The sequence below is a fragment of the Diadema antillarum genome, unplaced genomic scaffold (assembly GCF_040938485.1).
Source record: "Diadema antillarum isolate AM-2024a unplaced genomic scaffold, OU_Dant_1.0 seq00001494_RagTag, whole genome shotgun sequence".
Taxonomy (NCBI): domain Eukaryota; kingdom Metazoa; phylum Echinodermata; class Echinoidea; order Diadematoida; family Diadematidae; genus Diadema; species Diadema antillarum.
The window spans coordinates 480,786-498,311 of NW_027272231.1; the positions used below are offsets into that span (position 1 = coordinate 480,786).

The 17,526-nt window shown below is 38.7% G+C and overlaps 1 protein-coding gene across 1 annotated transcript; it reads right to left on the reverse strand.

Moving 5' to 3' along the window:
- Positions 1 to 7,117: 7,117 nt before the first annotated feature.
- Positions 7,118 to 8,845, reverse strand: LOC139710028 (pyruvate dehydrogenase [acetyl-transferring]-phosphatase 1, mitochondrial-like). The gene has a single exon (XM_071621976.1). It carries the CDS (start codon positions 8,837 to 8,839, stop codon positions 7,211 to 7,213), a length of 1,629 nt encoding a protein of 542 aa, XP_071478077.1. The 5' UTR covers positions 8,840 to 8,845; the 3' UTR covers positions 7,118 to 7,210.
- Between the last annotated feature and the right edge of the window lie 8,681 nt (positions 8,846 to 17,526).

Genomic DNA, 17,526 nt, shown 5'->3' on the forward strand with positions numbered 1-17,526 from the left:
AAGAGGCTCTTGGGCTGGGGCTATTTTGTTCATCATGTCCGGTATTTTGCCAGACAAATCACAACAAGCAGAAAAAAAAATGAACAACACAAAGGAGTTGACTTCATGGGAACCAATGACTGAGTGTTTTGCAGCAGGCATTCTGTTCAAATGTGTAAATGTCATGTTAGAATTGGGCTTCACTGTTAAGTGCTGGCGTTGTGTACCAAGGGAGATTGTTGATTTCAAGCAAATGTTATACATGCAAAGGTGCCTGATTGTGATGAATTTGACATCCCCACTTCCCGACCATCTGGTAGACCTTTCCCCCATGAATCATGTTAAATAATTTAGAAAAAAACAAACAAAACATATTGATGAGGAGAAACAAGTCAGGGACAGCTGAAGTAAAATCATTTAATGTCAAGTTGGCTAATATCAGTTAAGTTTATAATTTTCCATGTGAAAAAGTGTCCTTGTGCAAGATCCGATATGTCCAAAAACATCTGTGTGTTGTTACATACGTGATGCGTCAGTGGAGGGTGAAATTTGTCAAAATCTCCACACAGTGAAATATTCCAGGATTTAGAGTTAAAGGGGGTAATCTGACATGACACTATCTTTACACTTTACACTATCACTATAAATTTGACTTCAATCAGTTGCAATGTTACTTGGCATAATGCTTGCATCACAGTGGTGACATAGGAGTAATGAGAAGACCAACATTCCATGAAAATGTAGTGATATTGGCAGCTACAAATGTACTCCTGACAAGTTCCTCTGTTTTTGATGAAGCTGCTCATTCAGAAGCTGCTTATTCAGAAACCTATCATTTGAATGAAAGATGGGTGGAATCAGTGCGTGTATCAGTGTGTTTTTAATGAATGCTGAGGATGTATACATATTCTAACCTTTGCAGCTGTAGATGACAGTGCTTTACCTTCACCTGCTGTTGCGCGAATAAGTGTTATGTTTGCATTTGATAATCATGAGAAAACATAAAATGCCTTACGTAATAGAATTATGTAGAAGCAACAACACCAAAGCTTTTAATTCATACAAAATCAGCCAAAGAGAAGAAAAGAAATAAATCAATGAGAGGAGAGAGAGAGAGAGAGAGAGAGAGAGAGAGAGAATAGGAATCATAGTATTTTTGAGCATTGCTCTGTTGTTTTGTGTCTTTTACACTGATTATTGTTTATGGATGGCCATAATTCACTGAAAGGTTCATGGATTAGAAGACCAGTAAATCATGTTCACTCCTGTATATCATTTCTGGCGCATGTCATATACTCCAGTATGCTTGGTGTACCCAGGAAGTTGTGAGATTGTAGTCATCCTGTTTCAAGTTGTCAGAGTGTTTTTTTGTTTTGCCTCGTCACATTAAACAAAAGAGAAAGACTTTTGTTGTGAAACCTCGAAAGATTCCCAACATCATTGCAGTTGTATTGGCCCACAGGTCATATGTAGAATACACTTCATTTTGTATATTTAATACAAAAATCACATCTAAATGTTCTAACAAACCAATAAAATAATAATGATGATGATCATGATGATGATGATAATAATAATAATAATAATAATAATAATAATAATAATAATAATAATAATAATAATAATGATAATAATAATAATAAAGGACATGTAGATTTCGCAGCTACTATAATGATATTCATGTACTCTATTGCCCTTCACAAAATATTAGTCATGACTTGCATGATTGAAACCCCAAGTAGCATTTTTCCAAAGATCAGTTTTTGACCTTGTCTTAAACTCATTAAGCATGCATTGCTATTGTACGTCACAGAGTTCAATTCCAAATTCCAGATTAAATTTATATAAAAGGGTAATTCACCATTCGACTGGCCAACATTCACCACAGCATCCGGTTCCATTTTTTTTTTTTTTTAACAGGATTAATGTTATGCTGAATTACAGCGCACATCGTACCTATGTAATTTTCCAAAGACAGGTTCTTGTCTCCCAATCTAATGTAGATATTATCAAGAGATTCTGATGTGTGCACCTGTACACACAAATGAAAGCAATATTTGTATGTGATTCATTGCAATATGATGTATAGGAAGATATTTTGAAAAATTCCTAACTTTACATGAACATTTACTGTTTGAAATGGAACAAACCATGAAAATTGAAATTTCTTCCTCTGTAAAGTGGTGCAAAATGCTGTACACGTTTTGTATTTTTTTTTTTTCATCAGACTTTGCATGCAGTGTGCTTACTTGTAGACAGCTCTTTTAACGTATTGTGCTGCTTAAAGAGATTATGTTGAATAAGTGAGATTAAAGATTTTCAACCCTGTCAGCTTGAAACTACATGTATACTGCCAAAATTAGATAATCATTGCATAACTTATATCATCGTTGCTAGTACTACATTTAAATAGTATTATTATGATTATAATTCATATTTTCAAGCAATTATTGTATTGTTCATCAGAAGCATCATTAATTACATGTATGCTAATACTAGGTCTCTAGTCTTCTCACTAATTTACTATTTCAATATTGAAGTGTGACTTGTGTGTGGAAAGGTTGAAATGCTGTTTGCTATAGGATTTCTGTGAGACTAATGCTTAAGGCAGATTTATGCTTGATTTTTTTTTTTCCTTCATCTATTTCTTTTTAAAGAAAATAAACTTGTGTCATTTGAAATTTCTAAGAAAAGATAGGTTTGTATGTATTGAGATGTACATACCATGAGTGAAATTAACATGTATTTTCATATGTGTCTCAAATAAACAAAATAAATATTTCTGCAGAGTAATGATCCCCTTGCCATTTGTCGGTGTTCCTATTCCAAAGTTTGGGCAGGGAGATGGGCAGTTTGGGTGATGGGCCTCTGTCAAGGCCTAAAAATGAAAATTTGGAGTGCAGAATTTCTCCGAGGTTTTCATTGCATCTTATCTCTATCCTTGTGAATTGTGTTAAAAACTTAGAATAATGCTATATGTATACACCCACTTCATGTATAAATAAGTACACATAATTACACAAATAAATGAATAGATAGATATATATGTATATATACATACATACATATATATCGTCGCTGGGGTGACAAGACCTCGTATTTACAAAATGTCAAATGTTCAGGAGAGCCAAAAAATATGGCGGCCAAAGCACTGTGGCGAATGGGATAGCCTTTCCTGTGACATGCCATGGTGGCGTCATTTTTGGAGTAAGACAGTTGGGATTTGGACAGGACATCACTTAACCCATTATTTGACTATTAAACCAAAAAAGTCATTTTCACCAAAAATTGCAGATAGGTCTTGTCACCCCAGCGACGATATATATATATATATATATATATAATATATGTATATATATATATATATATAGAGTACATACATACATTGTATATCATATACGCACACACACACAAATACATACATTGTACCAACAGTAACCAAAGACAGGCACGCTATGAAATATAATTACATCAGATTTATGTGTAATTTTTGTACTGATGTTTTACAACAGTACCAAGAATATGGAGACGTTCCTTCCACAAAAGAACCTCACATATTTAAGATTTAAAAAAAAACACACACCTACAAAACAATCGAGCATTCTTTTAGAAGATGCACTTTATTGCTGTACCACTGGCATTAAGATTCATGCCTTTACATGTAGATATGTTACACAGGAGATTCTGTTTTGTAAATTTCACAAGTCCTGTAAGAATACAATCCATAAATAACTTTTTTTTTTCTATATTCAGTCAAGTGCAGCCATGAGTACCTAGTACACCTTTACCTTTTCTTTGAAAAACAGAAGTGTTTAATTACAAAACTGTAGTTTTGAACAGAATTCATGTCATACAACAATATGAATGTAACTGTAAATATGCTGGCACTTTGTTTGTGAGAGGAAAAAGCCAAGCAAAGCAAAGCCAAAAAATACAACAACCAAAGCAGAAGGATTATGACAACATTCACCACAAACTACCGATTCACAGCAACCTTTACAATAACATGCAGTATAATCCTAACAATGGGTAGGGCCTACGCATCCACTCTGCCAATAGACTTTAAATCTGGGCTCGGTTGAAATATGCCAAAATTTAAGTACAATATAGGTTTGTAACAGAAGCATTCTCCAATGTGTGTAATTGTACTGTACTTTTAAGTAGCAAAATACAAAAGTATACAGGAAAGGTTTACCTTGTTATAAAACTTGTGACAATTATTTGTACCTCGTTATATTATGTTTCTCACTATAGAAGGTACAATATATGAAGAGTTTCATTGCAAAACGAGCTAACTCCATTCTTGATAAACTGAGATAATTGTGATTAAAGCTGCTAAAAAACAAAGGAAATAATAGGAAAATGAGGATATTTTTAAACATAACTTCTAGAATATTCCTTTTCATGTAACAAGTGAGGTATTAATAGAAAGGTTTAACTTTGCTCTATGTGATGACAGACTTGCTTTAAAATGTTTAAAAATGGGGCTGAGCTCATTTAACAATAAAACTCATATACATTTGTAAGGAGCTTGGATCTGCAAAATCACCTTGTTATAAGAGGGTTTTGTTATATCTGAGCTATTAGAAGCAAGGTTTGACTGTAATGAAAAAAAAGGGGGAAAAAGCAAGAAAAAACAAACAAACAGAATTTCAGTCTAGGGTGGTCCCAAAAGGCCCCTCTGAGGAAAGTAACCTCATTTTAATTTTCTTCAAGATGCTTGATCAGATTTGGCAGGATTTGGTTGCAAAGGCAAACAATGCAAATTCATTTGACTTGGACATAAAGGAGGTCCCAACTCTTTATATTTCATTGTTTTTGTACCTTGTTAAAAGTGAAAAACTTATGCAAGATAATTGTCATGGTTGTTGGTCCTTGTTATAATGAGATTCCTTTGTACTGCAGTACAGGTTCCTGTATTGTGTACAAATTACATTTATAGACCTGTACGAAAGAAAAATGTTCTTAGGGTCCTTGAATACAGTGCGTAGTGCAATGTGTGATCTAATCAATAACATACAAGTACCACCAAGGAGCTCTTGTCAGCAATAAATGTACCCCATATAATATGTGATCATGATACACGTAACTATATAATAACCTCTTGACATTCTTGGGCCAAATGTACATGTACCTGTTTGTGATTACCACAATAAACACATATGGACAGTACAGTATCAGCAAGTTGATTTATTTATTTGTTTTCTTTCAGTAGGGTAGCTCTGTCAGTGGCTACAAATACTGTACTGTTATTCTCAGTTAGCTGACTGCCAAATAAGGAAGATGGAGCATGGACACTAATCTAATAAAATACTGGAGAAAATTGAGAGGACTTGCCTATTGAATAGTTAACTATCATCCTAATCTGGGAAAATTCCATCCCCCTCCCCCACCCCCCAAACTTACATAGGCGCGTACCAACATGTCTTTTTAGGATGGGAAAGCAATTCAAGCATCCAGTCGCCACAGCTTAATGATTTGGGGCCTGGTGTATAGAGTCCATACACATCAACACAGTCCACTTTAAAAGAGAAAGAAGATCCAGCACAACCTACAGCTTACATCATCACACCTTCAGAAAAAATAATGAAAAGAAAAGTAATTGTCAATTCACACTGCTGGATGCTACATCAAAGAGTGGAAGAGAGGCTGTGAAAACCATTTTCAGCACAAGAACACCGAGACAAACTTTGAGATTATTTAAAAAAAAAAGGTCTCATCATTCACAGTATAAACTGTACTTTCAGTCTTGACTAATTACAGTGCACTCCCGTTTTAACGAAATGCTCGGGACCGGCAATTTTCTTTCGTTATAACAAAATTTCGTTATAACCGAACAAATACAATATATAATGAAAACAAAGAAACCACGTATTATATCATAATCAGTTTGCTGAATACTCATCACACACTGGAAAGCTATGTGAAATGTGATAGGATAACTGTACCACAATAACAAACGCAAGGTCCCCTCAGAAACTGTGCGTGACACAAGGAGCGAACACACAGTGGTGTGAAGCGTTCACCCATGCAGAGACGCTATAAATAGTACCGCTACATATTTTCGAAAGCAATTCGCATTTCGTTACAACGGAGCATATTTCTTTTGTTTTTCTTTGTCTGTGGCACTCGGGAAAGACTTCGTTATAACAGAAATTTTGCTATAACCGTGTTCGTTATAAGCGAATTTTTTACCATAGACTTTAATGGTGATAATTTTGCGACCTGAAGATTTACTTCGTTATAACCATGTTCGTTATAACGGGAGTGCACTGTATGGTACAATTATCTCTTATGCGTGTCTAGGCCTACAATATAATATTTGTCATGAATTTCCCTGATATGGCTGACACAAGTCAGAAGATGAAAGGCAAAAATGTTGCATCCAATCATAACCTGCCTGCATCATTTCGTACTGTCCCCTCTCATGATCACCCAACTGCATAACATTTGCCCTCGATATGAAGTGTCTGTAATTGTAAGAAGTAGGAAGACTGTCTCCTTTGTCAACCTGTCTTGTTTACAGGCAAATATTTCAGCATAATGGACATTTTGTAGCTGTGCATACAGTAATACATGTACCAAGAATTATAATACCAGTAATATAAAGTTTTTATATAGCACAATTAAGACCTAAATGCAAAGAATTTATGCATTTCCCCCCTCCCCCCCCCCAAAAAAAAAAAAAAAATACAAAGCATACAAAAGAAAAGCACAATGAAAATGAATACGGTACATTGGAAAGATTATTTCGATTACACATGAAGAGTTTCTTGCAAAAGAATGAACTCCATTCCTGTTGAGACATTTGCTATCAAAACTGCTAGAAATAACTAAGGAAAATGATAAGTAAATATGGGAGTTTTTCATCACAACTTAACGAATATATATTCTAATTTCTTTACAGTTGTATGTTACAAGTGAGGTGTCACCCCCCCCTCTTTTTACAGTGCACTCAACAGCATTTTGCTGTGTTTGAGACTGTGACGAAACTTAGCGATTTATTGATTTGTCTTCGTTTGTCCTTTAAATTTTATTCACTCTGATTTTCCTCTTCCATGAATGCTCAAGGCAGCCTACAAGTACATGCAGAAATATGTTGTTGCTGGCAAAGTTATATCACTGTCCAGTTAAACACACACTCCAATAAGAATGCAATGTGAACATCTAAAACGCATACTACAAGTGTCACCTTCCAAGTCACAGCTGTGCTAAATAAATAAGGGGTCATTCAAGAGTTGAAGTAGATAACTATCACTGTCATGTCATCTCTGTGCTGCCGGGCTGTGGCATCAGGAAGGCTGAGAACTTGCGCTAGTCGGTTCATGTCGAAGCCATTTGCTACGCCACAGAGGGCATAGCGGATGAGGTGGGTAGCTGAATTAGTGTCCAGGGACTTTAGAATGTCCATCCTCTCCTTGAGATTGCCCATGATGTTCCCCAAATTCTGCGAAGACGGAGGCTTGTAGGGGCCCGAAGCCTTCATGGACTTCATGTGGGCACCTACCAGCTGTACTGCCTTCTCGCAAGACAGCATGTCCCAAAGGCCGTCGGAGGCGAGGATGAGAAACTTGTCGTCATCCGCGATGCGGTGATGCATCACCTCCGGCGTGGAAATCAGGTAAGGGGGCGTGTGAAAGTGTTTGGGAGGGATGAAGCCGATGGCGGAGCGGAGGAGTCTCTGCTGCATGGCGGTGGTCCACTTGAAGCGGATGTTGCCGAAGGCTCGAAGGGGGATCAGCTCTGCCAACAGCCGTCCGTTCTTGATGATTGTAGCCGATTCATCTGGTGGGTGCACAGATTTGATGCGCTCCACTTCGCTTGTGTTCTGGGCATTATGGTCCACAGACAAGCGGATGGCATCCCACTGGCCGTTTCCCATGCTGCGACCAAGCACTGCTCGACAGTCGCCAATATTTCCAACATACAAGTCTCGATCCTGCAAGTAGGCCACACACGCACATGACCCTGCCACTGCATTCAAAACGGGCTCTATACCCAACTCCTCCGTCATTGCACGTGTCGCTTCTGTCGACAGATCTTTGTCTAGACGATCAAAGGCTGTTTTCAGAACATCTGCAACACAATCATCATCTACAATATCTACAGAGAGATTTGCTTGCACGTAGCGTACGAGACTGTCATGATAAAGTTTGGCGGTCACTTGCAGTCGGTATTCATTTGGGTGCCTGTACCATCTCACTAGATCTTGAAGCTCTCCTCTCTTCAGCTGCCTCAGGATCTGGGGCAACAACTGAAAGGGAAGTATCTCTGCTGCTATGTAGTTGAAGAGGCGCTCACTGACCGCCTGGGCACAGGCAGTCCCGCCATGACCATCAAAGACACCAAACAGCATACCATCCGTGAAAAGACATTCTGCCACTGCTCGGCGATCCTCACCTGGCTTGTTGGAGAAGAGCTGATTGCTATCAAATCTCTGCAAAAGATTGCGTTTAGGTTCTTCTTCAAAATGCACACTCACAGCATTCTGCTGAAGAATCTCACTGGTCTGCTCTGGGGTCATGACGGGGCTGGAGTGCCATGGGAAGAATAGTGTGGATGTTGATGACAACGTCCGATGCTGCCATAGATATTCATCCCCGTACACTTGCAGCAGCTTTCTTGTATGGATGGATGACCTTTGAAGTTGATCTGCACTCAAGATGTTTGCACTTCTTTGGCTAATTTGTCTCCATATCATCAGCTGTTTTGAAGTGGATCTGGAAGAGTTGAAAAGGTGTCGTTTGCACAAGTTTCCAAAGCCATAACATTGAGATGAAAGTAGAGTTAATTTTGTACGTTTACCAGGACAAGCCAGTACATTATAGATGACCTGGGCCATTGTATGGTTACTGTACATGTGATCTACTGGAGAAAGGTGTCTTTAGCAGCATTCACCACATGGTCAGTGCAGAGGACAAGCACAGGGTTTTCACTCTTCCATTTCAATGAGTCTCAGCTCAGCTCAGCAGTCAATCAAATTACAGACAGTAGCACACTTAATTTCAAGTTCAACATTATGGGACTTTCCCACTGGCAGCGAAGCAGTTCCCTCGGCCTCAGCTTATGATACTCTCACCGATGCTCCCCTATAGAGTCTAGACCTTTATCTCTTTGATTGATCTTCTCGTTTCAGGTGGTTGAAGCCACAGTCTGCATCTGTGTCTATTCTGTCCGACTGCTGTGCAGCTGCACCCAACAAGGCCTTGCCCTCGAGGACCGCCGGGCTGTACCGGGCGCGTACCGGGGGGTCGCCGCGAGTGCAGGGAATATCCGAGCAGAGCGAGGGCCACCGACAATCACGATATCTGTCGCGAAAGGAAGGTCTGAAGCAAAGGTTGTTGGAGGCTGAATCCAGATGTCTCAAAACGTGCAGATGATGCTATCTTACCGATTAGAAAATGGGGAAAATATATCGGTCAACCTGATGCGAAAAGAAAGGCAATTCCATTGTCATGCAGCAGGTACTTGAGAGGCGTCTGGCTCCGCGGCAAGACGCCCAAATATGCAATACATGACTGCGGCATGCATTACATACTAGTACACACAGCATACATATACACGCACGGGACTATAGACTACGAGTAAGCATTCCACCAATCAGGACGGACGACGGACCACTGCACGAGATCTGCGCTACGCAATTGCAATACGGACGCACTGTAGGTAAATGATCAATGGAACGTGATCTGCTCCCGCCAGCGTTTTTTTAAAGACGGCACAGATTGGGGCATGGCGCGTGTTAAACCTATGGGAAAAACGTTGGGTTAGGGTTTTTGGTTATGGTTATGGTTAGGGTTAGGGTTAGGGTTAGGGTTAGGGTTAGGGTTAGGGTTAGGGTTAGGGTTAGGGTTTGATGGTTAGGGTTAGGATTAGGATTAGGGTTAGGTTTAGGGATAGGGTCCCCGATAGATTTTTAGTTTCCCCAATCTGTGCCGTCTAAAAAAACACGCCTCCCGCCACCGCTACCCCCACCCCGCCCGCGTTTTTTTTTAAGACGGCACAGACTGGGGCATGGCGCGTGTTAAACCTATGGGAAAAACGTTGGGTTAGGGTTTTTGGTTAGGGTTAGGGTTAGGGTTAGGGTTAGGGAGGGTTAGGGTTTGATGGTTAGGGTTAGGATTAGGATTAGGGTTAGGTTTAGGGATAGGGTCCCCAATAGATTTTTAGGGTCCCCAATCTGCGCCGTCTAAAAAAAAACACGCACTCCGCCCACCACCACCACCACCACCACACCAAAGACTTGTGATTGATTCAAATCAGTCGCAACTTTGCGATTGAATGCAAATCCATCTTATAAAAAAGTTATGATTTTTATAAGATAGGGCCGCGCTACCATCCACAAGCATGCAGCTGATTTTTCTGTTTTTAGCGGTCATGAAAATCTTACCTCATGCAATTAAAAATTAATATTGCAGAGCTGATCAAAGGAAACTGTAAAGAGTAAAGATGCGTGCCGATAACATGATCATAAATGTTAAAAACAAAACTCAAGTATACACATGTATTCCTCTGCCTTTTCAAGTTTCGAAACGTGAGCAGACTAGTACATCGTATCAAATTCAGAAGAAATGGAAAAAAAAAAGATAAACACAAACTCGATCAGAGCTCATAGGAAGGATAATGAAGATGTAGGAGATTTGTTGTTTTGCTTTGTATTTGTTTTCTTGTTTTGGGGAGTTATTAAGACCGAAACTAATATAGGAATTTATCTTCATTATTAAAGATATATGAGTAGAGTTGGTGGAAAAAGAGAGATCCAACTAAATGTACTAATGGGGAATGACATTTACTGAAACATTAGAATTGCACTTTCAAAGTGATATCATTTATCTCCATCAGTTAAAGTTCCAAAATGAGCACTCTAAGAGATTAAAAAAAAAAATGTTCTGACTTCATAATGGCAATATCGTTTGAAAAGGTAAACTAGATGATCAATTCTGCATTTTTTGTTCAAGCAGAGAGACTTATTTTGGTTTATACTCATAATGCGTTGAGAGGCTCATACTCTGATTGCAGTTTAGTAGATCTGAGGAGGATTATTGATTTTTATTTTCTGCACAACTACGAATTTAGTAAACTTTTTTTGTTGTAAAGGATCTCACTTTTTCGGTGACTTTAAGGCTTGTCATGAAATACATACATATTCCTGCAGATATTATGACAAAATTAATCTTAACATGCTTAATACATGTAGTAAGGCTTCCCTACCTAAAAAAAAGGGAACATGATTGCTGATGCAGACATACAAATGCACTGCATTTATTTATTTATTGCAATCAAAGCACAGAAGAATATTCACAGATATTTTGGAATTGTTCCAAGGCTCAAGTTTTGTAGAAGGATATTTTTCAAAGATTTGATGGAACTCAGAAATGCGGATTGGTAAACCATTCAAATGGCTATACAAGGGACCTCTTCAATTATCAAAGGGTGTGTACAGTTCTGGTCGAGGTGAGGATTTTACTTTTAACGTTTTGCAAGATATTCAGAAATCACTCTATGAAATGTCAAGGAGCATGCAATTCTACGGGGTATCAAAATTTATTTGATGAAAATCGGTTTTGAAATGGCTGAGATATCCAAAAACAAGGTGAAACAACCAGATCATAATAAAAGGCGTGGCCTGTAGTCTTTTATCATTATCACTTTTTTTGTGTGTGGATATCTCGGCCATTTGAAAACCAACTTTTCATCAACTAAACGTTGAATCCTTCTTAAAATTACATGCTCTTTCATATTTTATAAGAGGTTTCTCAGTATCTCACATAGGAATGTTCAAAACATGAATCCCCACCTCAACCAGTACTGTACAGTCCCTTTAACCTAACTGTTCAATAATATAGTAAATAGGAAGATTTGATGCATTTCAGGCACTGGGAGGCTATGGGAGTGTATTTGTTCCCTTTCTTATGTTTACATTATATATTGTAACTGATTGGACCCCTGGGACTCACAATCTACAAACTTCACTTTTTAGTGGGTCCCCATCTCTACCTTCCAATATGTTCATCACCTATTATGTCTCATTTCTTCCATCCCCATCAAAATTATAATGTGCACCTCATTGTTGATTACTTATGTTGATATTTGTTCATTTTCATTTATATCAGGCAAATGTGTTATTGATCACGCTAAGAAAGAGAGAAAAAAAAGATAAAACCTGACACTTGAAAATTTGAGTGTTTGTATGAAGTGACATACATGTGTGTGTGTGGGGGGTGGGGGTGGGGGGGGGGGAGGGGCCAAGTTTTTGTTTTATGCAAATCCCAAGTTTGGTATGTGTAAGTGTTTTTTTTTTTTTCTCACTCTCTCTGGATACTAGTATGCTTATGTTCTCAAGTTTTTGCATATACACTGTACATGTAATTGCCATTTTTCTTATCAATTTATATTGCAGAGAATTAAATTGTAATACTTGGTTTAATGATTGGTGATATTGAATCATTGGAAGGAAAGTGGAAAGTGGAAAGTGTGTATGTGATTGTGTGTGCTCAAACAAGCCAAATTGTTGCAGACAAGGAACAATACAGCGTTATGGATGGCTTAATCTAATGAAGCTTTTGGGGGTACAGAAAACTAACTTACGGGGTACACAGAACAATCCCACAAGCAATGGAAGGTGTAACCAACAGGTTGGTGTAAGGCTGTGTATGTGTGTGTCTTTGTGTGTTATCATGGATGCATGTGGTAAGGTACTACGTAGTACACTTGGCAACTTTCGTCTTGCATGCAAAGTATGGTAGGCTGTATAGGCAATTGGCCTATACTTTGTACACTTAACAAAGTGATAGCAACACAACTACATGAGTACAAACACACTTCGGACACAAAGTAAGAGAATGCATACATACAACATCACATTTACTTCTGGTCTGCACAATCTGTGTCACACCACAGTTTATGAAGGGTACATGCAAGAGCTGAGACAATAATCGTAATAAGACAGTTCTGTCATTTTTATTTCAACGTGACATGGTCCTGAGTTTTACCACTTTACTTCAAACTGACAAATAAGGGAATCATCTCCATCAATTGACTAGGTACACATAAGACTCATTGTCAAGGTTGACCTACAACTGAGATCTCCTTCAAAGAAATCACACACCAAGACTTGACCACACAACACAGAATTTATGTATCGTACTGAAAAAGATGTAACTACCGGTAATTGCTTAAAGGTATCCAACAGGGAATAATTTTCAAAAACTGCTACACAAAAGTTAGTTTGTGTAGCAGTGGTGCAAAAAATGCATAGCAAATTGCGATGTGATACCAAGAAAATTATTCCCTGTCCAACATAAATTCTACAGTCAAATAATTGCAAACTTCCCTGAGCCTTGACTACTGTATCATGACTCACACGCAAAACACACTGGAATGTGTGGATTATGTAATGCCTGTTTAACTGCTTTGTTACATTCTAAATGATTGAAATGAAAACTGATTTGTTCTATGATCAACATCTTTTGGGTAGTCCTGTATGTATTACTGTTGTGTCTTTTTTTATTACATTGTTTGTTACACACATGAACAGTACATCTCTTAAAAATCCATTAAACAGGCTTGTTTTTTATCTAACAATATCATAATGCTTTCCATTGTCATGGTCATTTTTGTTTTGTTCTTTTGTGCTCTTATTAAACACATACTGCACAAACTGATCTTTGTTGGATCTGAGCAGTGAAGAAGTCACCTGTTTTCTTGCTCTCCTGCATCTCAGAACTTGTTCCCACACTGAAACATTGTCAACTATAAGGCCCTTGGCTTTCCTTTGTTTGTGCAAGTTTTAAAGTACATCACGAAAGTGGCATTCCAGTTCCCATGAAACTCTTTGGTGATTAAGACAGAGGCACAATATAGCTTTTGCATCCAATTTCACAAACATGATGAGCCTATGGAGCATCACACACTCCTGAGCCATTTAGTGTTACAAGTGTTACACTTACGCCAGCAGATCATAGCTACCTAGCTGACATTGAAATGTGCCCAATTAACAGGACTGCACATATGACCAAAAAGGAGCTAAAATACACATAAATCTTCACACCTCTTTACCACGCATTGCACACAAAGTAGTTATCACAGACCTAGTTCAAAAGTAACTTACAAAAACTGAAACAAACGAACATAGCAACAACGAATAGTGACATTCATCACGACTAAACGTGCAAATAAGTGGCAATGATGACATAACCTCACAATTCTTCAGTTGGTGAAACACAGAAAATGTTATGGAAATCATATAACAAACACAGTTATAATAAAATTCCAGTTACAACTACATAAAAATTCAAGCATTATCTGCTCTGTTATGTATTGTCTGGTTATAATGAAATTTCGATAGAATGAAAGGACACTGCCGGTCCCAATGACTTCATTATAATGGAAGTCCACTGTGTAATGATTGTATGAACTTGCATATTCATGATAAAAAATGATATCATAACCTGTGATTTGCAATTTATTATGTACAGGTATCACTGATTTCTGTATCATGGAAACTTGTGAAGCTTTAAGTTTACATAACTTTCCTCTTTTTTTTTCTTTTTTTTTTTTTGGGGGGGGGGGGGGGGGGGGGGGGGGCTCGGCTCTGTTTTTAGCCCTTGATGTCCCTTGTTTTTGTCTGCCAGAGTGCTATGTTGGCATTTTCAGTCAATCAGTGGTCAGTTATCGTTCACCGGTAGGCCTTTTGACATAGCACATTATATACCAGGTGTGACTGATTTCAATATTTCGGTAATCCCCAGAATCTAAGTTGTACTTATTTGTGTGCCTTTTTACATGTATAATTCTCTCACTTCACTTTTAAGTCAAGTTCTGATATTTATCCCAAGTACATTGTACTTTGATATAAAATGTGGTACCTTGAAACTGGCTAAATCTCATTGATCATTTATGTGTTGATGAAAATTACACTGTCGAGTATCGTGTTTGTTTCATCTTACACTCTCTATGAAAGTCAAACTCAGATAGATAAGATTTAAAGGTATGTCAACAATGCAATGGCAAGGATAAGGCAGTATCCATCAGTCAGATGCAATGCTCTCTACCCAGCGCGAAAGGCGTCTCTTGATGTTGGTAAAGAAGAGGAAGGTGATGAGGACGGTGGGAGTGACAAGACAAAAGGACACGCCCTGGAAGATGAATCTCGGTGCAAACACGCTCCAGGCCATCAGGTGGCGGCGCAAGATGGCTGCCGCAACCATGGTACCCATAAGCTGGTCAGATGAGACAAGAAAAAAACAAGGAAAAGTAGAAATTACGCGGTGCGTAATATATGTCCCCACCGGAAGTAGCATTTAGTAGCAAAATGTACAATATAGGTAAAAAGATCAAGGTCAAAGGTCAAAGAAGTCAAAGATCAAAATTCTATGTAGAAGTTTTGAAGCCCTCACCGAGTGCCATCACATAAAGCAAACGGAATCGAAATCGGGTTAGAAATGGCGAAGGAGTAGCATTTGGTAGCAAAATGTACAATACAGGTCAAAAATCAAGGTCAGAGGTCAAAGAAGTCAAAGGTCAAAATTCTGTGTAGAAGTTTTGAAGCCCTCACCTAGTGCCATCGCATAAAGCAAACGGAATTGAAATCGGGTTACAAATGGCGGAGTAGCATTTTGTAGCAAAATGTACAATATAGGTCAAAAATCAAGGTCAAAGGTCAAAGAAGTCAAAGGTCAAAATTCTGTGTAGAAGTTTTGAAGCCCTTACCTAGTGCCATCACATAAAGCAAACGGTATCGAAATCGGGTTAGAAATGGCGAAGGAGTAGCATTTTGTAGGCAATGTACAATAGAGTTGTATAGGTCAAAAATCAAGGTCAAAGGTCAAAGAAGTCAAAGGACAAAATTCTGTGTAGAAGTTTTGAAGCCCTCACCTAGTGCCATCATATAAAGCAAACGGAATCAAAATCGGGTTAGAAATGGCGAAGGAGTAGCATTTTGAAGCAAAATGTACAATATAGGTCAAAGGTCAAGGTCAAAGGTCACAACTGAAATTCTGTATAGAAGTTTCAAAGCTCCCATGTAGTGCTATCATATAAAGCAAACAGAATCAAAATCGGGTTAGAAATGGCGAAGGAGTAGCATTTTGAACATTTTGATCACACACGGACGCACAGACGGACGGACGGACAGACGGATGGACAGACGGACGGACACACACACGTACGGAGCCCGTTTCATAGTCCCCTGCTCGAACTCGTTCGGCGGGGACAAAAAAGAGAGAAGGAAAATATGCAGTGTTATAATTTTGACTGTATTCAAAACACTGTGTTTTTGGAGATTTGCACCAATAAGTGAAGAAAGTGGCATGCTATACTGGTACTGGCCACACACACAAGAAAAAGGGAAAGCTTAGTTGATCACTACATGAACTTATGACTGGATTGATATACCCGGAGCTTGACATTTCCAGTGGCCTGTGGCCACTAAAAATTGGTGTGGCCACTAAAAATTGGTGTCAGCCCACCAAATTTATCTTTTGGTGGCCAATCGGGCAATTGAAATTCAAATTGTATAGTTACCTTTGCTTTTATTTCAGGCCACTACATATCTCTTTTGGGCCACTAAAATTTCAGATTTTTGTGGCCTGAATGGGCCGCCAGACAAAAAAGTTTGTGTCAATTCCTATTAAACCTAATAAATGCTATCAGAGTTTCATTTCCATTACTTCCTTTTCATGGGGGGGGGGGGGGAGGGAAATGGGGAAATGGACTGTTCCAAATGGTTGTTATGTTATTTGCCGATAGACAAAGGAAAAGGATCTATAAATACAGAATGAAAAGCCGTGGTACTTACATCGCAGGCCTGGAATACGAGGAACATGAGGCAAGTTTGGAAGAGCGCCCTTGTGGCTTCCGCTGAGTATGTGTGCAGGTTTAGCTCCCCCTGCTGTTCCTCCTCAGAGTTGACCTTTTGACCTGTTGCCCATAGACCTCGGGTGAAAGGCCAAATAAGGATGAGGGGGAGGGTGGCTGCAAAGAATATCTAGAATAGATGAAAGAGGGGGGAAAAGGGCTAGGTTTTTATGTTATAGATTGAGTTAAAAAGAGTTTATTTCATATGTGAATGGGAAGATTTGTTGGTCATCTTGTGCCACCACATCTTACAATGTCATGATGTAAGGCCATTTACGACGTCATGATGCATAGCTGCCGTAACGATGACTCAAAGGTATGTAGATTTCGTGATAAGCACAATCAACCTTATCCTGCCAGAACTCATTCAGATACCCTCATGCACAATTCCACTGCAGTGTGAGCTCAGTTCAGTCATCATTCACTGAAGACATTTAGAGCTGCAAGTCATGATAGCAATTAGTGAGATTGACAGCAGTAGAGTTAGCTGTATCTTAACATCCTTTGTAAAACCTGGTTATAGACTTTGAATATGCATCTTCTCTGCAAATCACCTTTCTATTTTTCTTTTTTGTTCAAACAGACCTGATGAGGGGAAAATCATTTTTTGAATGAATTTACCTCAAAATCCTCCTCCCCCCTCCCCCCAAACAGTAGGACAGGCATGTTGCACAGGACATCACCTATTCC